This window comes from Lytechinus variegatus, chromosome 2, assembly GCF_018143015.1.
Source record: "Lytechinus variegatus isolate NC3 chromosome 2, Lvar_3.0, whole genome shotgun sequence".
NCBI classification, from domain to species: domain Eukaryota; kingdom Metazoa; phylum Echinodermata; class Echinoidea; order Temnopleuroida; family Toxopneustidae; genus Lytechinus; species Lytechinus variegatus.
Window position 1 is genome coordinate 18,276,861 of NC_054741.1, and position 26,797 is coordinate 18,303,657.

Consider the following 26,797-nt stretch of genomic DNA (forward strand, 5'->3'; position numbering starts at 1 on the left):
GGCGAGCACCCCAGCACCCCCGTTTCCCAGGGCCATGGCAGCCATGTCATTTTGTGAGATTTCTGAATTTTTGACCCATTACAGTATTGTGAATCAAATATTTTATGAATATTTAAAGATCCATCTAAGTTGAGATAATTGATTCAATTTTATCTTCTGATTGGATTCGATAGATAATCATCATTTCATGTTTATGTTAATAAATTAAAAATCGAATTTCGGCGGGGTGGTGGGGGGGGGGGGGCGCTGGTAAGCCTGTTTATCAGGAGAGAGTCTCATCCACATGTATCTGCCAAAAAATACTTTCAGGACTATCCGATTGATAATCGTTATTGTTTATTTATGTGAAATGATTTCCACATAACTGTTCGCAAGTGAGGTCTTTAAATAAAAATTTCTATATTGTATTTTTCATTCATTCAATTATGCCAAAGATCTTTTTTTTTCTCTTACAATTTACTTTTATGCTCCCTTATCAAAACAATTTTGAAGTCAGGGTGGACTTCCCTCTAAAATTCAGAACTGATTTATTATTTTTACTATTTTTGAAATATCTTGAAGCAAACAACTGCATGACTGATGAAACTTTTTGAAAAACATATAGGCAGGCCTATATCTTAAAATATCGGCCTTGTAGCCTATATTTTACCAGACAACACTAAAACTACCAGAAATCACGCAAATTAGATATGACTATGTTTATACTAAGAAAGTTTTGTCTCACAATTATAGCCTCATATCTGTACATAGAAAAAAAAGAAATGCCCCAAGTAATGGCTATAAATTGATATGAATTTATGGGCATGATGGGCTACAAATCAGCTGGTTTACCTTACCTACAAGAGCGTGAGCGCAGCGATCTCGATCTATATCTCGCAAGCGCAACGTAACTTGTACTTGTTCAGACATCGGAGAATGAAATCATAACAAACATGGCGGACGCGGAAGAGGAATTCTCGGCAGATGGGGTTCAAAAGTTCTTGGTAGCAAATGGTGGGAAGGCTACAAATGTGGAAGTTGTTGGCCACTTTGCGAAGTACTTAAATGATCCAGAATTCAAAGGTAATTTGGACTGTAATTGTTATGAATCATGTTTTCAACTTCGTTACTGTAAAATGGCTTCAGTTCAGTCCCACATGCAGAGTTTCATGTAGGCTACCTCAAATGAACCCATAATATATATGTTAATGGGGGCAGTACGTGCACACCATGGCTGCATTACTGCCGCCGTGTACAGGAAAATTAAAGGCACGGCGCATGCAAAATTGAAAAAAACTCCCGCAAATTTCACAAGAGGATTAACAGAATCAATCCTCATTTTATCCTACGAAACTTATTGAACGATGTGAAGTAAATTCCCCGGCTTAATTATGATGAATATCCCAGGCTCAAATAGTGTCATTTAAACATGTTTAAGCATTTATTTTTCTTCTCTTTGACAAAATACAGAGCGAGCTTGCAATTTCCAAAATTTTTTGTCTAATGAGCTAAAGAGGGTGTGTGATTTATCTTCATATCAAAGATACTACAACTAGTACGGGAAAGACTAGGCACAAAAACTATTTTACACGTAAATGGATGCAAAGCGTTACGTGAAGTCGGCAAAGTGCCTATCTTTTTACTGTAAAGACTTTGGTGGAACGTTTGTTGACAAACGAACTGTAGCACTGCTTGCTTCGTTCAAGGCACAAAGAATTTTCTATTTTTGTGTTTACTTTGTCATTGCTTTGAATGTTTTCCAAAAAGTATTGTCTGCAAAATAATCTGAAAAGTTTTTTTTTTAATTACTTGCATTTATTGGTGTCTATAATATCAAACAATCTTTGGAATTGCGCATACGATTAATCTAGAATCTAGTTATAAGATACAGATGAGCTGAATCAAGGTTGCGAATTGTAAAAGCGCCATCAACCCTCCTTTTATTTGGAAGAGACGTGCGAAGCCACTTTTGCTCTTTTTATGTGCTTTTTATATAAAGAATAATATAAAAATTTAAAATGGAATGCCCGTCACCTGAAAAAGCCCTGGTAAGTAGCGGAATGAGTTTCGGCTAACATTATTCCCGTGTGTGTTTGCTCAGTTGGCTCCCGGTCTCGCAACCGGGAGTCATAGGTTCAAACCCCGCCGCGTCAGACCAAAAGACGTTAAATGGTGGGAGTTGCTGCTACCCTGTTTGACGTTCAACGATTAAAGGAATAGAGCCTCGTTGATCTGGCGCTGCACAACGGCTGCCGGGCCCACAATAAATTTGGCAAAGCAAATATTCTGAGTATTTTATTTCATGTCTATTTTGAACAATAAAAAAATTAATGCTGCCACCAAATGGATATCTTAACGGTAAGCCTGAGTCATATCGATTATTTTGAAAACCGGTGTTCGACAGCTCTAATTCGATCGAACATCGATGCATCGAATATTGAAGGCGGGGAAAATTTAGTCTTTTGTTTTTGCGTCGATGCGATGCGCTTTGCATATGCACTACGCACTGACGGTATGCGCTGGCGTTGGCCGGGTGAGCGTTGCACAAGCAGATGACAGCAAAGTTCGTTTGTATTTTCCATGATCACAAAACACACAAAAAAAGGCCGGGGACCAAAGCAGAATTCTTCCCAAAATATCTTCAACAATGATATTTGAAGATGACAACATATAAGTTAAAAATGAAACAATAATAAAGACATGAATCACGCAGAGTCGATCCGAATGATTTTCGGTCAACTAGCATTCGCAGTCCATTCACCAGCCCCGTCCGCAGCTCCGTACACTCACTCTCCCGAAACAACAGGCGTGCTTGACGTCAGCGCCAGCTCCAGCAAACAAGTGCAATCAACGGAGAGCGCTGTAACTTGCCTGAGATTGTGTAGTTGGATTCAAAATGAGCTCCAAATAAATTTATGGGAATAAATACGTAATTTTCTCTGGATGGTCATTTGAATTGCTATTCAATGCTGATATAACGATTGTGAGGAAAGATTGTGGAATATGAGTTATGACGATGTTCGAGAATTAATCCTGATAATGACAATCCAGTTTTTTAGACGCAATTGAGCATGCGATCAAAATAAATACGAATGTTTCGAATCGAGCCCTAAATTCATCTAAATTATTACGATTTAACAAGATTTTATGGTCATACTAAGAATATTGACGATGTCAGCAAAGTATGTTATGTTCATATGGAAGAATTAATACTGGCCGGATTATTTCTATTGTTATTCCATCTCTGGACGGACGTCTCCTCCAAGCTCCGAGAAAATAAGCACAATGCGCATGCGTGTTCGATGACGTATGACATATTTTCCCATTCATGAAATCAGAGCCCAAAGTTGGGCACAAACTAGCTTCAAATTGATGGGAAAAAAAATCAAACGCAATTTTCTCTGTTTTGTCATGTAAAATGTTATTATATGGTGATATTACGAACTTGAACAGAGTTTTTGCATGTAGACAATGTTCGAGAATCAATCCTGATGTGATGATTATTTTTTTTAGACAAGTGCACTAGCTCGAAGTCAAGTCGATCGTCATGAGATGTCCGCCATTGAAAATTGAAACGAAATACAAACGTTTCACATCAAGCTCTAAATTCATATTAATGATTATCATCATATGCAAATTATTGTTAAATATTACGATTAAATAATGTTCTATGGTCATGATATTAATATTGTTCATGAAAGCAAGATTTATTTTACGTTGATCGCGTCAATTTCCGGCCATTTTCTGGTTTGATTAAAGAACAGTACTGCGCATGCACGATCGATGGCCATGACTTCCATTCATGAATTCATCGTGCATAAATTATCTCGGCACGAGCAGACGAGTAAGACTCGAACTATGATCGAAATAGACTTCAAATTAATGGTGAATAGCATCATACATGTAATTACTCTATCGGTTTCATTTTGGGGGCAATAGAAATCAAGTAGTAGTAAAGTTGGGCATTACTGATATTTTGATGATTGATTGTGTAAACCAAACGAATCGGCCGGCCGACGTATTTTTTTTTTCGATGCATCGATTTTGCAAAATCTGCACCGGTGTTCGATGACATCGATCGAACACCGATTTTAAAATCGATTCGACTCAGGCTTAATTAACGGTTTCCGCCCGCGTATACGGATAACAGTTTTCATTTTTCGGGTTCGGGTATCTGTGGACACTAATTCACCTCTTTCCTGTCACAAAAACTCATTAAATTTAGTAAGACTCACCAACAAAATTTATAAGTTTTAGTCGCCAATATAATCACCAATATCAATTAATCTTCTTTGGTAATATATTCCCGCCGTAAACCATCGTTTTTATATCAGCTTTGAAACATGACCTTATATCAGTTTTGGAGCATGACCGTTTGTGATGGAGTAAAGTTCCGTTCTGACAACGATGGCAATTTTACTATGGTGTCGCTTAAGATCGTTTTTCTTTCCCGTCTTATGTTTTGATTATTTCAAATGCGTAACTCATTGTATATTTTCTTGGATGTTGTCTCTTGTAATTTATTCATCAAATGCAAAATGAATTCTACTTTTTCTCACAGCAACTTTGGTTACCAATGAAGATGATTGTTTTTGAAACTATGAAAAGTTGAAAACGTCGAATGAATGTTGATTGCGTGTGTCATGTTGTTTCTATCCATCATCACGTAAACAACAATACTTAAAAGGCGGTATCGTGCCAGAAAGGTTTATGATGTGCGCCCGCCGAGTATGTGGTCAGTTGTGAATCGACATGTTTTGCAGTAAAACTTACTGGTGATGAATGTAAGTGATTAGTTACTGTTACTGTGATTAAATCTTGTCTGGAATCTTCGTTAGAAGTGTGATTATGTTTCAGAAGTTGAGAAATGAGAAGCTTGGCTATAATTTGGGGAATGGTGAAAAACCCGACATGAAAATGAAAATATTCCAAGTACGATCCCATTTGAAGGTGTAGTGAGTGTAATGTGACCAAATATATCGGACGATTCACTTCAGACACGTCCAGACAGGACAGCCCGTGCGTGAGCTGAATGATATAGGCTTGTCTGGTTTTAGACTTTTAGTAATAGTAGATTCCCACTTACACTCGCCTCGGTCAAATTCATTACATCTTATTTCATTTGATCGGAACTAAAAAATAAATACACATACTCTCGCAACCATTAAATGGGATTGTAACTAGGCCCGACTTGTATAACTCAAATAATAGTCATTTACTAATAGCTTACACAGTCATACGATCTACATTTGTAGCCGTAGCCTCATGCTAACTCACATTAGTCAAATCCGATTGCAAAACAGATTAAACCCGAAATATTCAGCTTCTCGTAATTTCGTGGTTTTCAGAAATATTTTAATTAGCGCACGCTGACTCTCGCCACCATCGGATAGGTTAAAAACTCAAATATAACTGAAAATCTTAAATATAACTCAAATAAGTGAAAATGGATATTATTTCTTATATTTCAGGGTAAAATTTCGGATACCCATCAGCCATCCAGTTTTCAGTGTCGGATATCTGAATATTGAAATATCCGTTTCCAGTCAGGCCAAAAAAAAATATGGATGGATGAAGCGATGTTAACCGACAACTGAAAAATCCACTGCGTAAACACGTCAGTAGTGCGAGGTTGGTATAGTAATAATTTACTAACCTCGCAATACGTGTGAGTATAGGCTCCACTTTACTATCATTACACTACGCTACACCTACCCGAACATCAAGGTGGTGAACTCGCTCTGATACTCTGAGTGACAAAGGAGGGATTTTATGGGGGAAAATATAAAACTCATGAACGAACATGATTTTAAAAAGAATAAAAACTTCCTACTTTTCATTCTAGCTTATTTCACTCCACTCTCCATATCCATCCTCTGATTAGTCTCAAAATTAGTGATTTAGAAATTAGAGTTGGTATCGGGTTCCTCACACGTATTAATTCACTGTCGATTCCAAAACATCGCAAATTGCGCATGCGCGGAAATCGCAGCTCAAATTATGAATATTTATGATAGGACTATCCGTCGAGATCTGTACAAATGCAAAACAATCCCAATCTACTGCTAATACACTGTCTGAATGGCATGGGCATCCCATCGTTAAGTTTGTCAGGGTTCTCACAGTCATGGAAAATCCTGGAAAAAAATTTGGTCTGGGAAAAGTCAGGGAATTTGGACAATTTGTGAAAAGTCATAGAAAAGTCATGGAATTGCTTTTACCTCTTGGCTATGGCAGCTTTCCAGTTTGTCGTGTTTCGCTGCTTTCGCAACTCTCAATATCATACTCTGCTATTATAATTGATGTTCATGATTTCCATTTTTTCAAGTGTTGTGACCTAATCCCAGATCCTTCAAAACGAGAGTAGTCTAGTTGAACAACCAATTGTACAGACTGAAGCTTTTGGTCTCAATAATGATTGGACCAAAGCTTTATTCACTGAAGGATTTCTTGTTCTGCTGAGCTATGTTGGCTGCACTCACAAAGACTGAAGTCTTGGAGGTGCATACGTCAAGACAGTGCATTAGCAGTAGATTTGGAGGTAGCAAATTTTCTGGTCATTTTTTATTTTAGTAAATAAAGATCCAATCTGTACAAAAAAATATCTCCACTTTGACGAGAAAAAAATAATAACTTAAGTAACTTAGACCACAGCTTGCAAAAATTCCCAGGAACAATGATCACATTCCTTGTTGATTCTTTTGGTAGTACATGTAAATAGAATGACGTCATCATCTTTATGAATGTCTTTACCACTTGCAGTATAATGCAATTTGTGTTGCTACGCTTTTCTGCATATCGCTATTGACTTTGTGTACGCATTCTGCACTTGTCGCTCACATAGATTGGGTGGGATATAAAAAACCTTGATAAAAGTCTAATTATAAACAAAACAAACTCATTGCCAGTTTTTCAACTCCACTGGTCAACTTTACAAAACCGAGAAACAAAAAAACAACTTATTTTTCGGTATTTTATTCGATAATCAGTAACATCACAAGAAAAGTTATATTCTAAGAAAAAACATGAGCCATCATTTGAAATAATATTATTTCAGTTAGATCTGTTAAAATGCTTAACCCTTATTAAACGGGGGGGGGGTCAATTTGATCCCCCTCTACAAATTTCGTTGCTACGCCGCCGCGCAGTTTTTTTAACCGCGCCGCTTGCCGACTTTTTACTTCAAGTCTTGCGCATTTTTTTAGACCAAATTTACGAAGCCCAGGCATACGGTTCCGAAATTACGCAAAATTTTGTAAGCGCATGTCAGTCCCAAACTGCTCAAAAATGTGATTCCATGTACAAAGTCAATACAAATTGTGTTTTTCAACCAAAAATCATAAATGTATGATTATCTTTACTTTTTTTGTTTTAGATGGAATTATTTTATATTATTTATGATCGTCTAAGGTCCCCGATAAAGTTTATCCCCCAAAACAATAAAAAAAATTAAAAAAACAAAGAAATACAATACTTTTTGACAATTCTTTTGCAGATTTTTGTTCAAAATATTAAATTTGATATGTTCACCAAAAATTAGCTTTCTACTCGCTGTATGAATTGAGTTAAAGGCAAAAAAAAAAAAAATTTAGGGCAAATTTCATACGCTTCTTTGCATAATTAATTAATCAAAAATATAAGCGATCAATTTTGTTTTAAATTTTAGTACTATACAATCTTGGAGTTTACATCCAGCTGTACAGGCTTGCAAATTTTCTTGGCGATCGCGCTATCAACGGCTGCGATCTGAGGGGGGGGGGGTCATATTGTGTATGTTGGTTCGAAATAGCCTAGTTAAGATAGGGTTAATATATTGACAAAACATAGGCCTATATTGGGGAAAGACTGTCAGCACTTGCATTATCGTTGGTGTCTGGGGAATGGGGATGATAGTAAAAGTCAGATATTGTTAAAATAAATCCCCAGAAACAACAATTATTTGTGTCTAGTCAATTAATCACATGCACTTTTCGTGAGAGTGAAATAAATATTTCGGTCAACTTAGTTTGAATAAGTTTTTAAAAATTCAATCATTTCAAACAAAATATATTCTCATATTTATTATTAAAACTTCCAAAATACCTACAAAATAAAATGTAAAATTTTTGCAAAGATGAGTTTTCTTTTTATTAATACCATATCCAATCACACCCCTCTTTGCATTTGAAATGTTTTGTCAGTGCTTTAAAATGGTATTGTATTATCAAAAATATGTTTTCCGCAGAAAAATGTGCAAAAATTAACAAAATCACTGATCAAAATTTGACCATACTTTGTAATAAAAAAAAAATAGATTATGTAATGTGTTTTGGGGCCTTTTTTATGATCATCTTTCTATTCAAACTTTCTTTGAAAGGGTCTTGCATTGCAGTGCTTCTAATGTATGAGATTAATTTTGTAAATGTGCAAGTTCTGTAATAAAAGGCTGGTCGGTAAATAGATTCACTTGCTATACAATGCTACACATTAAACTATTTTACTGCGTTCAACAGATAGTCAAGCTCTGCAAACCTCACAACAGGTTAATCCAGTTCACCAGCCAGACTTTCCTGGCAGTTACTGGTACCCTGAAAAACAAGTTAAACAAATATGAGAAGGTAGCCTCATGCATTACCACTGGTACCATCAGTTGTTCCACCAGTCACTGGAAGTTTTGGCCCATAATGAATCATACTCCCTCTTGGTGATGGGCCAGTAGTGCAGAGCACAAACCTTCACGTTTGGAAACAGAAAATTGCTTAATTGCTGGTAACCCTCTTCCTTTGGATACTTGGTTCAAATCCAAGCAGAATGCCTTCTCTGCTGCCTCAGTTCAAGCAGTCCTACTTTAGCATGGTTATTCTCTCTGTTTGGGAAACCTTACTCCCAGAACCACCTTGACAATGACCATGCTAAAACCCTAGACTGCCAACCACAAAGGGGAAGCATTCATTCCTTGTCTGAGCACTATGCCATCAGTTCAGAATACCTTTCAAGTTTACACTCAAAGGCATACTCGCTGTTATCCTCCCAAGTGACAGTTAATTTTTCTAGAGTATTATGTACAGACTTGGCAGAATCAGTCCACATCACAGTATTGGGGCAGAGATTTATAAACATCAAATTCTGTGGTGAAACCTTTTCCATGTAGATTGACTCTAACCTGCCAATTGCGAGCTGAATATAACATACTGGGCCTCAAAGAGCTTGCCCTCAATCTTGGCTTGCCCCCTTCCTCACAAAATGTATATGGGGCATACCTCCTCTAGAAGTAACCTAATGAGAATTGTACATTGTACAATCAGTTCAGTCCAGGTGGTTTAATGTATTTGTGACTTCAGTGCTCTTTAAAAAAAAAATCTTTCTGGGACATTGTTTTCTTACTCATTGTCCACTTCTGTTGATAGTTGGTCTTTTGAGCTTATAAAACAAAGACAGCCCTTGTAAAGGGATTGAATTAATATCTCAAAGTATGATGTGCTGCTGATTGTGGCGACATCAACAGCAAGGAAGATGACATACATCTAGACACTGTTCTCACTACCTTCCTAAAACTAGTTTAACATGGAATGAGAACAGTCAAAGTGATCTTGGAAGCGATCTTCCAAACCGGTTCATTAAACCACCTCGCGATGTAGAGATTCAAGATTGCTTTTTATTTTACATTAAATTTTTTTGTCAGGGTGAACTTCCCCTTTAAGTTTTGTAACTTTTTAATGTAATTATGCTAGTAAAGTGTATCTTACTGTAGAACGTTCCTTTATGACCTTTATATGTACAGCAAAAGCATTTATATTTTTTTTGGGGGAGGGGGGTCTTCTTTAAACTATGATTTTTTTTACATTATATATTCTAAATATGGTTGTGTACATATCAAGCATGAAGGAAGTTCAGCACCACATACAATGCTATCATTATCTGTGAAAAGGGAACTTACAATTTCTAAAATTTCTACCACATACTTCCTAGATATCATTAACATTGTATTTTTTGTCATTTATTTAGTACATTTAGAGAAAGTGTAAAGATACAATCCAGCAGAGCTCTAAAGACCGCATACATTCGTATTTCCGAAGCTTCGTTATTCCGAAGGTTCGGTTATTCCGAAGGTTCGTAATTCCGAAGGTTCGTTAATCCGAAAACGAAATGAGGTTCGTAATTCTGAAGGTTCATTAGTCCGAAAACGAAATGAGGTTTGATATTCCGAAGGTTCGTTAATCCGAAAACGAAATAAGGTTCGTAATTCCAAAGGTTCGTTAGTCCGAAAACGAAATAAGGTTCGTTAATCCGAAAATTAAATGGGTTCGTATTTCCGAAAATGAAATAAATTCATTTTGGTAACAAGAACGGTGTTGTTCTTGCAAGATAATAGGATAATATGCAATGATAAGATAACGAACGATGATACATGTGTGTTGTGGCCAAAGCATGTATTGATTTAAGAATAGGCACCCGGATCAAGCATACGCTTAATTTCGATTTTTTTCTGAGCAAATGCTGCCCAAGCAAATGGTTTAAAGATGCAGGGGATTAAGTGTGTTGGCCGGGTGCGAGTAACCTCCAGATAAGAGGATTTGTATTGGAGGGGATGTCATTTTTAATAAGAGCTTCTGCTGGTACTAAAAATAATACTAATGATGATCATAATAATCCCAAACGATTATGATAAAAATGATAAAGAATATAAATGTTAATAAAATTTTATGGATCGTTACGCCTAGTGTTAACAATGTTAATCTGTTTTTCATGATTACAAAAAAATGCACGGAATGTTAACTTTTTTGTGGGGCGGTGTGGCCCAGTGGATTAGTCTTCTGACTATGAAACAGAGGGTTGTAGGTTCTAATCCCAGCCATTGTGTATTTTCCTTCAAAAAGAAATTTTTCAAAACTGTGCTGCACTATACCTGGGGGAGGTGAATGGGTACCCGGTATGAAGAAATTAATTAAATGCCTTCCTTTGGGCACCTAGGCAGCCCAGCTAAAGCTGTGGTAATGATAACAATTTTCAGAACTGAAGTGGCTTCCCTTGGTAAAAAATATTATTATTATTATTAAATTATTACTATAATGTCCTATTAGTCCTACATGAAATTTCCAAAGTTTGAGCTCGTGACTCGCTTGCAATATCTCACAATGATGCCCTTTTAACTGTAATTAGGTCCATAATTGACCAAAAAGCGAGTTTTATAACTTAAGATTTTTTTCCAAACCACTTGCTCCCTACGCTTGCTCGCAAAAATAAAACCTAAATATATATCTTATTAATCAAAAATCAATTAAAAAAACTTTGCTCAACTTAATTACTACAAAACACACAGCTTTACACAGATGATAATCTCATGGTTTGCACAAAAATGCCCGTTTTGGCATATAAGTGCACCTGTTTTGGCTTTGCCCCCCCCCCCATGCAAGGAAAATAGGTTCCGCCGCTCTTGGTTGAAACATGTATCGTCTTCATGGCTAACTTCAAAAATCCCTTAACATGTCCCTTTTAGATCAGGTCAGAGCTTATAATTAAAATTTCTGCTCGCTCTTCTTGCTCGCAGCTGTTATCTAGTTTATACATAGCTTTGTATTGAAGATCACAAAAAAACTTTCAACAAAAAATATAGCTCGCGCTTCGCGCTTGCATTATTCAAAAAGGCTTATGATATTATTACATATTTACTTTATAAGAATAAAGCTGATTATTGGCTATTAGGACTACCCTTTCAAAAAAGAAAGAAACAAACAAAAATCAACTTTAAGTTGCCGATCGGGAAAATTATAGGTGAAAAAATTTCGCCCCCTATTGGCGAAAGTTGGATCTGCCTGTTGGGGGAGGGGGGTAGCAGGGGGAACTTATACCCCAAAATAATTCAACAGGGAAATGCTATTTTTCCAAAATGGAAAATTCCCTTTTTTCAAAATACTCTTTTTAAAGTATACATTTTAGATTAATTTTCATGAGAAGCTCTTATTAAAAATGACATCCCCTCCAACATGTCCAATACAAATCCTATTATCTGGAGGTTACTCGCATGCGACCAACACACTTAAACCCCTGCATCTTTAAACAATTTGCTTGGGCAGCAATTGCTCAGATAAAATCGAAATTAATCGTATGCTTGATCCGGGCGCCTATTCTTAAATCAATACATGCGTTGGCCACAACACACACATGTATCATCGTTCGTTATTTTATCATAATATCCTGTTATCTTGCAAGGACAACACCGTTCTTGTTACCAAAGTGAATTAATTTAATTTTCGGAAATACGAACCTTATTTAATTTTCGGATTAACGAACCTTATTACGATTTCGGACTAACGAACCTTCGGAATTACGAACCTCATTTCGTTTTCGGATTAACGAACCTTCGGAATTACGAACCTCATTTCGTTTTCAGATTAACGAACCTTCGGAACAACGAACCTTATATAGTTTTCGGATTATCGAACCTTCGGAACAACAAACCTTATTTTGTTTTCGGATTATCGAACCTTCGGAACAACGAACCTTATTTCGTTTTCGGAATGACGCCACAAATGTTCAGATTAATGAACCCTTTTTTGTTTTCGGATTAACAAACATCGAGGTATAGGCAAGTTACGTGTTTCGGATTTACGTACCTTTGGAATTACGAAGTGTAACCCTAAAGACAGTGTGGACAATGGCAACCATTTTTATGATGATGATGGAATCATACATGTGTTTTCTATAAAAAATAACCTTAATATTGGTAAAACTTTCATTCAGTTTGATTTAGAACTTGATTAGGCTAGAGCTCTCAGAGAGTTTGTTAAGGGTTGGCCAGTATGCTTTGATAAGCAAGTTAATATCACACATAATCTCAAGTTCACGTAGTGTCATAATCCACTTACGATAACATTGATTTACATTATTTACTTAGTAAATAAAGAAAATATATAAAGAAACTGATCAGAGTTGTCGAGTGAAACTAAAGCATGTGATTCACTCCAAAGTCTGACAATGTCCAAAAGTTTTAAGGCATTTCCCGATGTCTAATCAGTCATCCTCCACCTCGCTCTTTATGTGCGTCCCTCTTTCCCTCCCACTTTTAACAATAACACATTATTTTACAGGAAATCGACAATACGGGGGTTTTGTTTGGAAAGAAAAATTCAGATTCATCAACTTTCATGTAGTACGGACACTCATCTCTATTGGGAGGGCTAATACGAAAGTGAAACAAGCTCGATTTATGTTAGAATCCGTGTTGTTGTTTACAATTGGGGAGTGGTTGTTGGTCTGGATATATCCTATATTTACCATTTTGGAGGGTGTAGATTGTCCTTCGGGGAAAGAGCTGTACATTTCTTATGAAATTACATGTAAATAGTGAGAATTAAGAACAGGTATATCGAAGTGATAAGTGAGGTGGGGATGAGGCTAAAAATGGTCATTTATTTCATTTTCAGAGTTATCTAACCTAACTCATGTGACCATGTTATTTGGAGTGCAATCACCTCTAATTACCGTCTTTGCATTATGTTCACACATGTCTTTCATATACCTGCAGGTATAAATATGTTGTGAGCTTGAAATTAATACTCTTTACATTAAAAAAATAATCGATTCAGAATGTAAAGAACAGTGGAAGATACATCTGTAATATTTTAGATTATCTTTGTGATTATTATCATTATTTTGATCATTATCTTCATCATCATTGCCATCAATTCAAATATTTGCTGAAATGCACATGTTGAAGAAATGCATGCATACGTGTATCTTTCTTTGGTAGCGGAAAACCATAATGAAATGCAGATTGGTGTATTCCAGTTAACGTAACTCAACACAACATAAAATTTTTATTTTATGTATTATCTTTCAGTTCTGAATAGACAGAAATTCAAAGATTTCATCAATGAAGTGGCAACAGTCAAGACAGAAAAGGTAATTTATCTCATAATTTTCTTCTCTTCAAAATTCATTATTAGTTTTTTCTTACTCAATCAGGTATTGAATCATTAGCCTGAAATAGAATGTTCCCTTTTGTTGCATTTCTGATTAACGTGTATAAGACCCCCCCCCTTTGGAAGAATAAATGTATGAAGGGCAGGCAAAGAATTAATTGTCTTATTTTCGGGCTACTTTTCACAATTTACTTCCTAAATGTGCAACATTGGATGAGCTTTAACATTGCGGTAAATGCGGATTTGAGGTTTTTTTTTTTTTTTTTTAGTTTCCAGGGATCGTTTGAGCATTTTGGGAATTTGGGGGCTATATTGCCCTGAGTCCCCATGGAAATTTTTTCCCTGATCCAGGGTTTGTTATATCGTGATGATGTTTAATCAAAATTAGATTTGTATGTTTGAAGTAATTGGTTTATTGGTTTACATAGATACCACTTGTATTTATTTCCCATATTTGATTAGGACCATTTTGACCAAAAATCCTATCTGCATTAAAACTGTAATGTACTCTTTAACATTTCAGGAAGTCTCATGTTACATGTAGAATGTCAACACTTTTCACTTTATCAAAACCAAGTGCATAGCACTCTGATTTTCATTTAAATGGTGTGAAGTGGAACAAAACAATATGTTTCTTTCAGAGGATTCTGTCAAATTAATTATCTGCAACACACTTTGAGGGAATCTGCCTATTGCAGAGGTTTCCTTTTGATAATAAAAACTGTACATATCATCCCCACTGAGAACAAGAGAAAAAGAAAAGGAAAGGGTGAAAAAAATGTCGCTGTCAAGTTGTATAATTGGAAGCAAGTCTAAAGCATTGGCACTGATGATGTGAACCATATAGTTCTTAAGGAGTGGAATAAGTCTTGTCTGGGTGAATTCTAACTTTTTCTTTTGATGTCAAAAGAGTTCAAGAAGAAGCTGCATTACTTTGAGTTAACAAGCGTCTGTTGCAGAATCAAATTGTCACTTTTAGTGACAAAAAGGGACAAATTACTGACACTCAATTTACAGGCATATTTTGCTAGATGTGGTTTATGCACTTGTGTACAATTATTGACAAGGGGTATATGCCTTTCTTTTGTTCAAAATTGAATAGATGGAATAGAGATGCTCAGTTTTATGACACCTCCATGAATGTTACTGTTACCTGAACCCTTAAAGTGAAAGTTTACCTCTGATTGGGGAATTTAAGTTTTCTGCCTTCAACTTTCATAGGTGGTGAAAAATTATTATTTCTGTCAGGCATTCTATTTCCTATTTCTTTCAATCCAAACTAAATGTTGCATCCCCCATATAATTAATTTGGCATCCTAAAACAGTATGAGTTCACTTCCAAACCAGTTTATAAAACCACCTCCGCAAGGTAGTTTTCAAGATCGCTTTGCCTCGTTAAACTGGTTTTTAGCAGGACACAACCGTTCTTCAGGAAGCGATCTTCGCTCAAATTGAGCGTGCTACTCCGCATGCTGTGTGTAGAATGCCTATGCTGCAGTTTCACATTTAGCTTGAAACGTGTCACCCCACTGAGAGCGTTCTTGTCGCAACAAGACTGCTTTACGTGAAGTACATTGTAATTTTGAAAACCACTTTCGGGTGATCAGATGGGAACGCTAGCAAAGCGATATTCCAAACTAGTTTCCTGAGCCAATATCCAGTAAACTAGTTTTAGAAAGTGTAATGAGAACAGGGTCATATTCTGAAGTACGGTTTAACTAAATAGACCGTGGTCTAAGAATCATCATGTTGAAATTACGGCCATTATTATTCTTTGATGCATGGTGATACATATTGTAGATAATCCAAACTTCCCCCCAAAATATGAAGATGAAGTAACGAAAGAGAAGCCGTTTGGCGTAAGATGTCGGCTTGGTGCTGAGGTTCACAAAGAGTTTCAGAGACAAAAGCCGACATTGGTTCGTAAGGAAAGAAAAGTGCAGACCGACTTGGCATTTTGCTGAATACACAGATTGATCTGCAAATGTTTAGATGATCCAAAGATAAAATGATTATCAGTCAGCTTCCAAAATGTCAGGAGGTGGGTTCACACTGTGAAGATTTGCTACAATACGATTTCATTCGGTCTCTTGAGACTTTAGATTCAATATACCCTGAGTCGAAATTTGAACGGTGTGCATGGATAATTTTGATATTGATATATTAAGTACCTCTGTGAATGGATCTAGACTATAGTCCAAAAAGGGAAATTCATCATAGGAGTGTCTTGTAGTGGTGCTATCATTTTCATGCCCTGGAAAAAGTATACCCTTGCATTTAGGGAATACATGTATATGTTGTAACAAGGGAGAATTCTGTTCAATAAGTTTCTTAACTCAATATGTTACAACAAATACACACCTATACATGTAGCATATTTGGTGTCTAGGACAGATAAAGAATGGAGGCTCACAAAATCTCCCCCCTGATTTTGAGAAGTGATTCGAACTACATGTAGATCAGACTTGGGCATCTCAAGGTTCAAAACAGTATTCTCATATGTTGATCCCCTTTTATGAGGCATATGAACCAAAGGAGTGCTTGAAATTCACCTGTAAAACAAAATTAATCCTACGTACAAGAACGCTAAAATTACACCGGTCATGTGAAATGTGAACATGGCCTTGCGTTTTGAATGAAGGAGTGTCTGGGTTTCCTATGTTGCATTTTAATCTCACAGATCAGAGAGGGCGATAGAGAAGAATGGCGGGTGATGCCAAACATAAAAAGCTGGAGGAAGAAGACTGAAATCCAAGCCGAAAACTGAGTGATTCTGTTTTCCCCCTCGGAGATGGGGCTTTCATGTTTCTCTCGTGTCGTTCACTGTCAGTCCCCCAGCTCGTTCATTGTTTGCGATCTTCCTGACAGAAATCATAGCAGGAAATCTAATTGCTCATTTCTCCCTTTGTGTGCACTCGTTGAAATGAGGCAAGAAAGAGGCAAAATCTGGTACTGGTTATCGTCGTTTGTATCTGAGATGGGTTCAGTTGAAATCAAAGATCTGTGTCCGGGTATATCTGCAGGTTAAGCACGTAGCCATGTTAGACATTTACTGGGCGTGTGCCCCCCTGTAGAGGTCAGAGGCAGGTGAGGAAAGGTTACACACAACTACTCATCTTCTCTAAAATGTTCACTTCTTATATCACAATATCATACAAGAAATATATCTGCTCTTCTACAAGATTAAAAAAATCTTTTTGTATAATACTTTCACATTTCTCTTTTTTTTGTATGAGAACCGTACAGGTTATTCTAAAGATTTTGAAGGGAGATACAGAAAAAAATACAAAAAAGGACATTGGGACCCACCTGATTCACATCATCCCACTTGTTTGCATGTATCTTTTCCTTCATCTCTGGTGTTTACCAATTAGTTTACCAATGTCACCATTGTACAGGCTACATCATCGGTACTAATACCGAAAGTCAGAACCAAAGCTTTTATGCAGGATCCCCGCAAGGGTCTTTTCATCAGTAGTCCTGACTTTCCAACACTTTGCACATGTATGCGTGTGTAAAGGCCTATCCCTTTTGAGCTTAATGGCAAGCTACGGTTGGTTGGTATTATTTCCACAAGGTATTCATCAGATAAAAGAATGGAGAATGCTGGAAAGACACAGTGCCTTTGAGTACTGCTGTAATGGTGTTTTGCATCTTACATAGTGCTCTCCCTACATTCCCCGGTGTTTTGTCTAAGACGAAAGTGAGGTGTCATGATAAAAAGACATTTGTGGGATTCTTACATGTATATAAAACGTGACCCTGACTTTTAGTGAGGTGCCCCTCAGCAAATTATACTCTTCAAGTAAGGATCATCATCAAATCAAGCAGGAATGGAATAAGAAGCACTATTCAAATTTCATACAAAATTGTAATGATGTTCTTTAATAGGAAGAGTCCTGATTGTGTTCATTTTCAAGACCTTTTATGGAAGATTTGTGGCAATTCTTCTTATTCAGCCAATGTAGGGAGAAGGGGCCCTTACTATGTACCATGTAGTTCACACGATGTCTCTTCACAACGAGTAGGCCTACACAAATGCACTTCGGGGAAAATGAGAACATTGGAAACGGAGATGGTTGAGTGGAGTAGGCCTCATGTTAAGACAAGAGTATGCCTTGAAGTGTTGACCCTCATGTGCAGTACATTTGTACAACACTCCTCGTCACTCCTGTAGTTCAGTTCCTGTAGTTCACAGGTTCCTGCCAGGATATTCTCAAACAATTGTCTTTCCAAGTAGGTTTTGTTTGAACTCAACCTTTAGGCCCTTGTCATGCTTCATTTTTACAGGTACCGTGAGTTAGGTTAGGTCATTCAACTTCATTTGAAAAAGCATAATTTATCTTTAGAAATACACATTATGAATCAGCATGCATACAGTTATTACAATATTATACGTAATGTGATTGGGTTTCAGAAGAGCATTAATAAGTGTAATATGTTGTGCCAAATTCACGTGACCTGTGTTGAGTGCTCAAAATGTCCTTCAGCTGACTCGTTCAGTTATCTTCAAGATCAAGCTTATATATACTTGCAATCTCAGAAAGAAAAAAAGAACAGCACTTTATAATACAGGTTTATTGAAATGATCATCCATTTTTATTTATTCAGTTTTAATCAATCTACAAAGAAGTTCCAGTGTTGGAGGTTATGAGACTAGTATGTTGATCTTGGTCTCTGATTTTTCGGCCGAGACCAGCATGAGACCAATAAAATAATCATTTTGCTCATAAATCTCAACAGTCGCAATCATCTCTACCGTGCCCCGGTCAGTCAGCTGCCTGATTGTACCAGCTTGGCGTTGCCGCAATATGCCGAAGTATGTACGTGTGTATACACTGATTATTAGTTTGCAACACTCGAAGAACTACTATCAATTGTGCATGTGCTGTGCAATGTGCAGGGCCTCTAGCTAGCCCAACGTAGTGTAAATTAATGCTGTCGATGCATGCAGAGCGCGCTCATGTGTGATCGAGCTAGGGTAAGTTGTTGTTGCTGTTAGCGCATGCTTGTCGTACCTTATACTTTCAGTGCAGGCGTACGTGAATGGTTTTGCACTCGTGCCCAAGCAATATGCTGATCTCGGACTTGGGGTTTATGGTCTTGCTCTTGGACTCGTATTGTCTGATCTTGAATACAACATCGTCTAATTCCTTTTCAAAGTTAAGATGATTGTCATATGAAATGAACGGATATCCTAAAATCATGGACATATGTCTCCACTCTAAAACAACCATTGTACATGTGTGCGATATTCAGCAATCCTGGATTTTCTTGTAAAGATAATTAATAAATGAGAAACTTTGAAACAAATTTAATCTTTTGAAATTGCAAAAATGTCAAGAAGAAGCCTGAAAGTGTTTAACCCAACCTATATTTTATTCTTTTCTATTTTCTTGGAACAAATAATTCGTGATTTTCACTAACTGTATGTTATAAGCTATTGAAAACCTTGCATCTGACTGGCTCGTAGCAAATTTGTCAGTGAAAAGGAGTGACTATTTGTTTTGTGAAATGCCCCCTTGTCTAAACAGTACAGAATCTTTCATCTTCAACCGGGAGTGTGAAGTACATTGGATGACATCACCAAATCTGGAACTACTAACTTGAAAGTCAGTATCAATAATCAACGGATTAGACAGGATGTTTTTATTGCTATCCAGGGGTTTGGTTGTCTGTGATTCTGGCTACGTAAAATCAGATGTGCTCTTGGTCTCACGGTTTCACATCGTGCCAAATATGTTCCTTTTTTCCGTTTGTAGGACGCGGATGAATGCTTACGAAACATTTTCAAATGTCGTTCGAGAGTTCACTGCAGCTCTAGCAAACAAACAAAACAGTCATAAAATGTGTAAACCACAAAGCTTCGGGGATTGCAATCAGATTACTATGTTTTTATCTGTGCATTTGAGTTTGAAGTTCAGAAATGTTTGTTATTATCTGTGGGGTTATAGTTTTATTCCTATAGGTTAACATAAGTCTTTTCTTAAAATAGCAGAAAATATACCACCCACATTGTTGGGGGTCATTGATCATTCACCTTGTATAGAAATTGTATATAAAATTGATATTTCTTTAGTTATAATATCCAAGTACATGTATTCTGTTATATCAGAAAGTGGTTGTTCCTGAGTCCTGGCCTGATGTAAAGTTCCTTTCATATAAAAAAATAAATAAAATTATTAAAAGAAGTAAAATAATGATTTTATCACAATCAGATGGAAAATATACTGTCATGGGCACTTGCATTCTCCCACAATAAAGTTAAATGAATGGGCTAGGTACCTGTTAAGGCCACCTCACACCTTACGACCTGACTGGTCTACGACTGGTCTGCAACTGAGGGGGATGAGCTGAATCGCAAGGTAGTCATAAGCCTTGATACGCACACCTTGCGATCCGACCTCCACTATAGTCTGCGACTCACGCATGCGCTTTTTGCTTTTTGACATATAACTGAGAAAATGATGCTTACTACTGCATATGGGAGTTGCATAATCTACATGTACATGTTGATGTTTAAGCGCAAATCTGCTGTCTTATTGGCTGGAAGTTGGCTTGAGCTTGCGACCCAGTTGTAAGGATCCAACATGTCAAAGCCTTACAATTTTCCCTGCAATAATTTGTCTCTGACCGGTCTGCGACTCTCAAGCTGATAAGAGCTTTAACGTCCCATTTCCCTTCACTCCGTCGCAGATCAGTCATAGACCAGTCGGGCTTGTAAGGTGTGCATTGGCCTTAATGCACATTCTGAGCTATAAGACAATCAGTAGTTTTCAGGTTTATGAGCTTCAAAGGTTATAGAATTTTTTGCCAAGTGTAAAATGATAGAAAATTAATGTTAGATGATTTTAGGATGTAGGAATTCCAATGAGTGATGCAAAATTTTAGCTAATGTTTGATATTGTGCTGAATTGTGCTGCACTCAACCCAGGTAAGGTGAATGGGTATTTGGCAGGAACAAATACCTTGAATGCAGCCGTGCTAAAGCCGGGGTAATAAAAATATAATTATGTAAAGCAGGGTCCGCTGAGAGAACAGTTTCGGAACTGAAGTGGCTAATTCCCTGGGTAAAATATAACATATTCTTATTATTTTTATTAATTTGGTAATTTTAGATTAATATTTAGATGTTATATTGTAGCTTGTTAATATCTAAGAAAACTGTTGCTGAACGCATGGTAGGATGGCTTGTGCAGTAATATATTTTCACACCATTGTCATTATTTCAAGTTCTGCATTGGTGCCAGTGTTGATTTTGGAAGTAAAATTAATAATGACTTTTCTAGCTCTAACACCTTATCTGAGTTTACAAAAATTATTCAAATTACATTATTTATATCTTAACACTGAATGTGATTCATCATAGGACTAACTTTATTTCAGATAATAATAATGCAGTTCTTGTATAGCGCATATCACATTATGTCATAATGTCCCTATGCGCTTCCAAAGGACTTTGATATTATTACCCTGGCTTTAGCCCTGCAGCATTTTTTACAGCTTGGTGGTATTTCAAGGAATAAATTCCTGCCAGGTAGTAGTGCCAGGTACCCATTCATCTCACCTGGGTTGAGTGCAGCACAATGTGGATAAATTTCTTGCTTGAAGGAAATTACGCCATGGCTGGGATTCAAACCCACGACCCTCTGTTTCAAATCAACATCAAAAGGTCATCCCCAAACTTCAAATCACCCATTCTGTTTTTTTTTCATTTTAAATAAAACTCTTGCCCCTGAATATGAGCTACAATATACTTCAGTATTAAAAAGTGTAATCTAGTTGGGGCAAAAGAGCTTTGCTAATTTGTGGCTTTGGGTTCCAATTAGATGATACATGTGGATTTAAAGGAGTTGTACATGTATTTCTCAAAGATATCATATTGTAGTTAGCTTGCAACTTAACACCTACTGCAGAGCTTAATATATGTGAAATCCAGTTTAATAGGGTTAGTCTCTAATAATGTAGAGGAGAATTTGTTCAAATTATTAAATGTTAACTATTGATAGAATGTATAATCATATGTAATACTGTTATAGTAAAACTTAATAATATGAATGAAATGGAAAGAAATAGACAGGAAATTAAATTCAGATCAGATTTATGCAAGTACATGCATACATGTAATGTCAAGGCTTTATTTTATGTATGAACCAAGATACAGGTAATTCAGCGTAAGGATTAAATTCAAGACTTAGGGAAAAACTTCATGACATGAATGCACAATCAAATAAACTGGCAAGGCCTGAAATTAGATATTGATCACATCAATGAAAGAGCCAGAGAAAATGTTTAGTCCCCTTTCTCTTAGAAATTCTAAGAAAAAAAAGTTGAAATAGTTTAATGTCTTCTTAGTGTGTGCCTTTAAAAATCCTTAACAATCAGTATGAAGTGCCGTGCAATTGATGCTGAGGCAAATACATGTGTACATACGACAAATGCATTTAGACACCAGAGGGGGATGTGGGAATTACTTTTTCAACGTGTACACATGTAGGAATGTTTCTCTTTTTGGGGCCCTTCTGGAAGTTTTAGGAGGTAAATGGTATGATCCGTTTGAGATGCGATTGAGGGTGACTGCTATTAAAGATGAACACGGAAGAGAGAATGGATGATGAATTAGAAGAATAGAGGGTGTGGAACGTAAGGTGAGGATGAAGATGGGTCGGAGTCGTTACCTGAGAGAGGAGAGAAAGAGAAGGAAGGTTGGGGAGGGAGGGGGAGAGGCTGAGGACAACGTGTACCAGTTGTACTTTTTTGGTAATCTGAAGAAAGAGAAATCAAGATTAAATGCAATCTGTGGAGTTGCATTGTGCAGCCAATGCCAATACGGGTAGCCATCGATCAATGTTATGTTTGTTCACGTCTGTACCACCTGTAGACCCAGGGACCCAGGATAGGCATCCCCTTGGTAGGAGCCACCACCAAGGGGACCAACAGAAATCTTAGGGTCTTAAGACGCGCACCTGCTGCGATGGAGAAAACAATTGATCATCCCTCCCCGTTCGGTCACATCCCGCCAAAAATCCTGACGGAGAAAAATTAGCCCAACACATTGGCGTTTATGGTTGGCATGTACGTTCGTGCCCCCCTGCAAAGAGACCCCTCACCAACATGTGTCCGACCTCTCTCTCTCGGATCGCAGAAGTGCTCAACACGGCAATTTTTCAAATTTGTACACGTCAGGGATTGCTAACAGAGTAGAAAGAAATGGAACCCTTTGATTTGACAGCTCTTTCAGCAATCAGAGGTGATTGATCAATCACATTAACATGCTCTTTTCATTCTCCATCGATGAGAAACATGCAAAGCGATGATCCACACAAACATTTGAAATAGATTTAGTTGAAAGCAGGAAATGTATTTACAAGGTCTTTACTTCAGCCATTTCCTCTATACATGTATATCAAAACTTTGTACTGCCTAGTTTTATTTGGTGTATAGCTTACATGTACTTCAAAATGTACGATCCTGATAGTGTCATATACATGTATACAGGTTTTTACTGGTAAAATTGGACTTGATAATCCATCTCCGTGTCGGACTGCAAATGTACATGTATATCAAACCGGAGGAATATTTTTAAAGAAAGTTTTGAAAACCAAACATTATTAATATTTCAGCATGCATTGCCTTGAAGAGGTGCGATAGCTCAGTCGGTAGAGCGGGGGTTTCGGATTCCGGTGACCCGGGTTCGACTCCCAAATGGTGCACTAGTGCCCTTTGGTAAGGCATTTACCCTCATTACTAGGTCCCTCGGAGAGGACCTTAATCCGTCGGTCCCCTGGTTGCTTGCTCACAGGCATTCGTGCTTTCTATCAGTCGGTTAAAAACCTCGGTATGACAAGAACAGCACACACTACAGCAACCTCCAAATGAAAACATTTATTCAACTCTCAAGTTTATACAACCAGATCCAATTGGAAAATAAGTATGGAGGATTCTGTACGTGAACAGTGACTCTATTTCTTATTTCCATCCTCTCTTCTATCTACACATAAAATAACTATGAAGGTTGTAGACTTTGAAGAACAAAAAAGAAAAAGGGAATAATGATAATTAAAATAGAAATAATAGATTAAACTAATAATACATGTGACTTATAAAGTACCAAATCCTCTCTATGGAGTGCTCAAGGCACATAAAGAAATTAAGAAGTAAAAAAAAAGGTTTAAGAACAATTTTGAAAGACTCAACAGAGATACAAATTTTGATGTCTTCAGGATGTCTGTTCAAAAGTATGGGGCACGCATGATCGAAGGGTCTCCCCCAAGTTTTAAGAATAATAGATAGAGAAGGAAGTGCATGTTTCTTTCAACCCATTTTTACAGAAAACTATTGACCATTCCTGTTGAGATCAGAAAAAAATAAAGAGTCCAACTCTTAAGGCTCTCTCTTTCTCTCAATCTCCTAAATGCTATAGTTGATTGACATCAGTTTGGTTTTAACGAAGAAAAAAAAAGTTCTTGGATTGTGGCCAATCAGATGAGCTCCATAAATGTTTATCGAGATCATGTTCAACATGGAAGGATGAGGTGATTAATATTCATCACAAGTTGATACAAATAGAAAGCAATTTGTCACTTTTGCCAGAAAACACTCTCCACCCTTCCTATTCCTCCTACACTTAATTAGACCCCCTAATACTGCTCCACAATCATCTGTTTCTGATCCTTGTGACATCGAAATGTTTGTTGGTGCGACTTTTACGAGGTAATTTGTTAAGGATGATACAAGGAAGGGCTTACATCCTATCCAGGGTTTGGTTGCCCGATCAGGACCCCCGCAACAAGTCTAGCAATCTCTTCTGGCGGAGCATTTGTTTCCCTAAGTAGTTTCGACAGCCTACAAATGAGGCAAAAGTGCTTGTATCCCTGAGACTTTGGTCCGTGGGTTGTGATGCTGTGCCCAGCAGCGATCTCATGGCAGGCCTGTACCCACGTTCACACTCATGAAAATGAAACAGACTTCACTTTGCAAGTATGCCAGAAATCCTGATTCATACATGTATCATTCTTGTCCTGAATTTGAAACCCTCTCTGGAGGTTTTGTTATAGGATAAAAGAATAAATCTTATGGAAGATGACAAATTAGGGGCAAATAAAACAACAATTTGAATTGGGTAAAAAATGCAATTCTTCTTGAAGTTGAAGAGTGTATCATGAGTCATGTTGAAAACTATTAAAATATTTGCTACAGCATATACTGTATGTATCAAATCTTTCTCTCTGTTTAATAGCACAATAGCCTTATTTTTGTTGTTGAAGTAACGACTTTCTTGATCAGGCGATGGTTCCCTTTCACAAAGGTGGTATTTTTTGTTGAATGATTATGACTTTTTGACATCATAGTTTTGTGTAATTTCCTTTAATATCTAGCTAATTTGACTTTTTATAGTATGGATACAATTCGTAAAGAATTTATTTATTTAGAAGTTATTGACTTACCGTGATCACTTGCTTCTCTTACTTGAAAGTAAGCGAAACCTTATCTGGAACTCTGGCCTCTCATATAGTACTGCTGAGTACACACATGTATATAGAATGTTCCAGCACGCAAACTTGGTTAATTAAATCTAAACAATTTGATACTAGACTATTCTAATTGTAATATAGGACTTTCTCAGTCCTTTTTTTATCTGTGATAATTCTGATTGATTACAATGAAATCTATTTTCATCTTTGTTTTGGAATTGTGTCCTCTTCAATACATGTAGATCTAGTCTAACATCAAGTTAATATATCATAAATGTACATCTTAAACAAAGTTCTGTAGTATGAACACACCATATTGATAAAAAGCAATCCAAAACTGATCTGTTACAAGTGTCAAAGGATTTGTCACTCTTGAAGACAGTTCCGTTTGGACTCCACCCTATGGACGTTAGCACCCTCTGCTTGGACAAGCCTTTGCCGGAACGCAAGGGAAAATGGAAAGTGACGGGTCTGGAGGAAAAGAATGAACCAGTTTTACATGTGTAACGTTTGTCTTGAAGATTAGTAGAACAGGATATTCCATATTTGATCTAATCGATGGTTGCAGACTCTGCAATCTGTTCCTTTTACTAATTTCTTTGGACGAGACTGCGAGGGTGGGCAGTTAGAGCAACTGTCCTATGTTGGCCTTATTTGTACGTTTTCTGAGGAACGTGCATTTCATATTGACTCGCGTCTTTGTAAAATGTGAGTTCGTGAATTTCATCATCTCCATATGCAAGATTGTTAGACAAAAGTACAGTTGTACATTTACATGATATAAGAATAAAGGACATTGTCTATGTAAAATTTTTAAGAATCACATATTGATTAATAATTGAAGGGATGAGATAATGACAAAAATAGAAAAAAAGATTTATATGTACTAAGGATTTAAAGAAGAATTAAGTATAACGCATGGGAAGGAAATAGCTGAAGCCCCAGTTTAATGTATATTACTATATTTGTGTCATTAGTGCTATTAAAAAGATATCACATCTGAACATACTTAACCCTACATGTATATAGTCCTGGCTATTTTAAAATTGCATAGCTCTGGGGGGGGGGCAAAAAGAGCTCCCCCCAGATCTCGACCGCTGCTTGCGTAATCACGACGAATATTGGCACGCACATCATCCATGACATAATCTCTACAATTGAATTGTCGATTGTACCAAATTTATTTTCGATTAATTATGCCAATTAATGCATGATATCATAACTTGGTTGTAATTTTTTAAATATAGTCCCAAAACTGCTACATTTTGGTCTGGACACTTCTTATGATTATTATCACATGTACATTAAAAAAAATTGCAATATTATTTTCTTCACATGTATTTTATTGTTTTTAAAATGTCTTATGTGTGTCGGTCTCTTTAACTTTATGTTTTTCATCATTTTTTCGAGGAAAATCATCTGCAACACTGTTCCAGTCATTAA

The 26,797-nt window shown here is 36.8% G+C and overlaps 1 protein-coding gene across 6 annotated transcripts in view; it reads left to right on the top strand.

The window, feature by feature from the left end:
- The first annotated feature begins 899 nt into the window (after nucleotides 1-899).
- The window catches only part of LOC121407484 (ankyrin repeat domain-containing protein SOWAHB-like), a 61,740-nt gene continuing 35,842 nt past the window's right edge, over nucleotides 900-26,797 (top strand). For all 6 annotated transcript variants that reach the window (XM_041598582.1, XM_041598584.1, XM_041598583.1 and 3 more), the window contains exons 1-2: nucleotides 900-1,062; nucleotides 13,799-13,860. In XM_041598582.1, coding sequence (XP_041454516.1) covers nucleotides 933-1,062; nucleotides 13,799-13,860 — 192 coding nt within the window. In that variant the 5' untranslated portion in view covers nucleotides 900-932. The remainder of the gene's footprint in view (nucleotides 1,063-13,798; nucleotides 13,861-26,797) is intronic.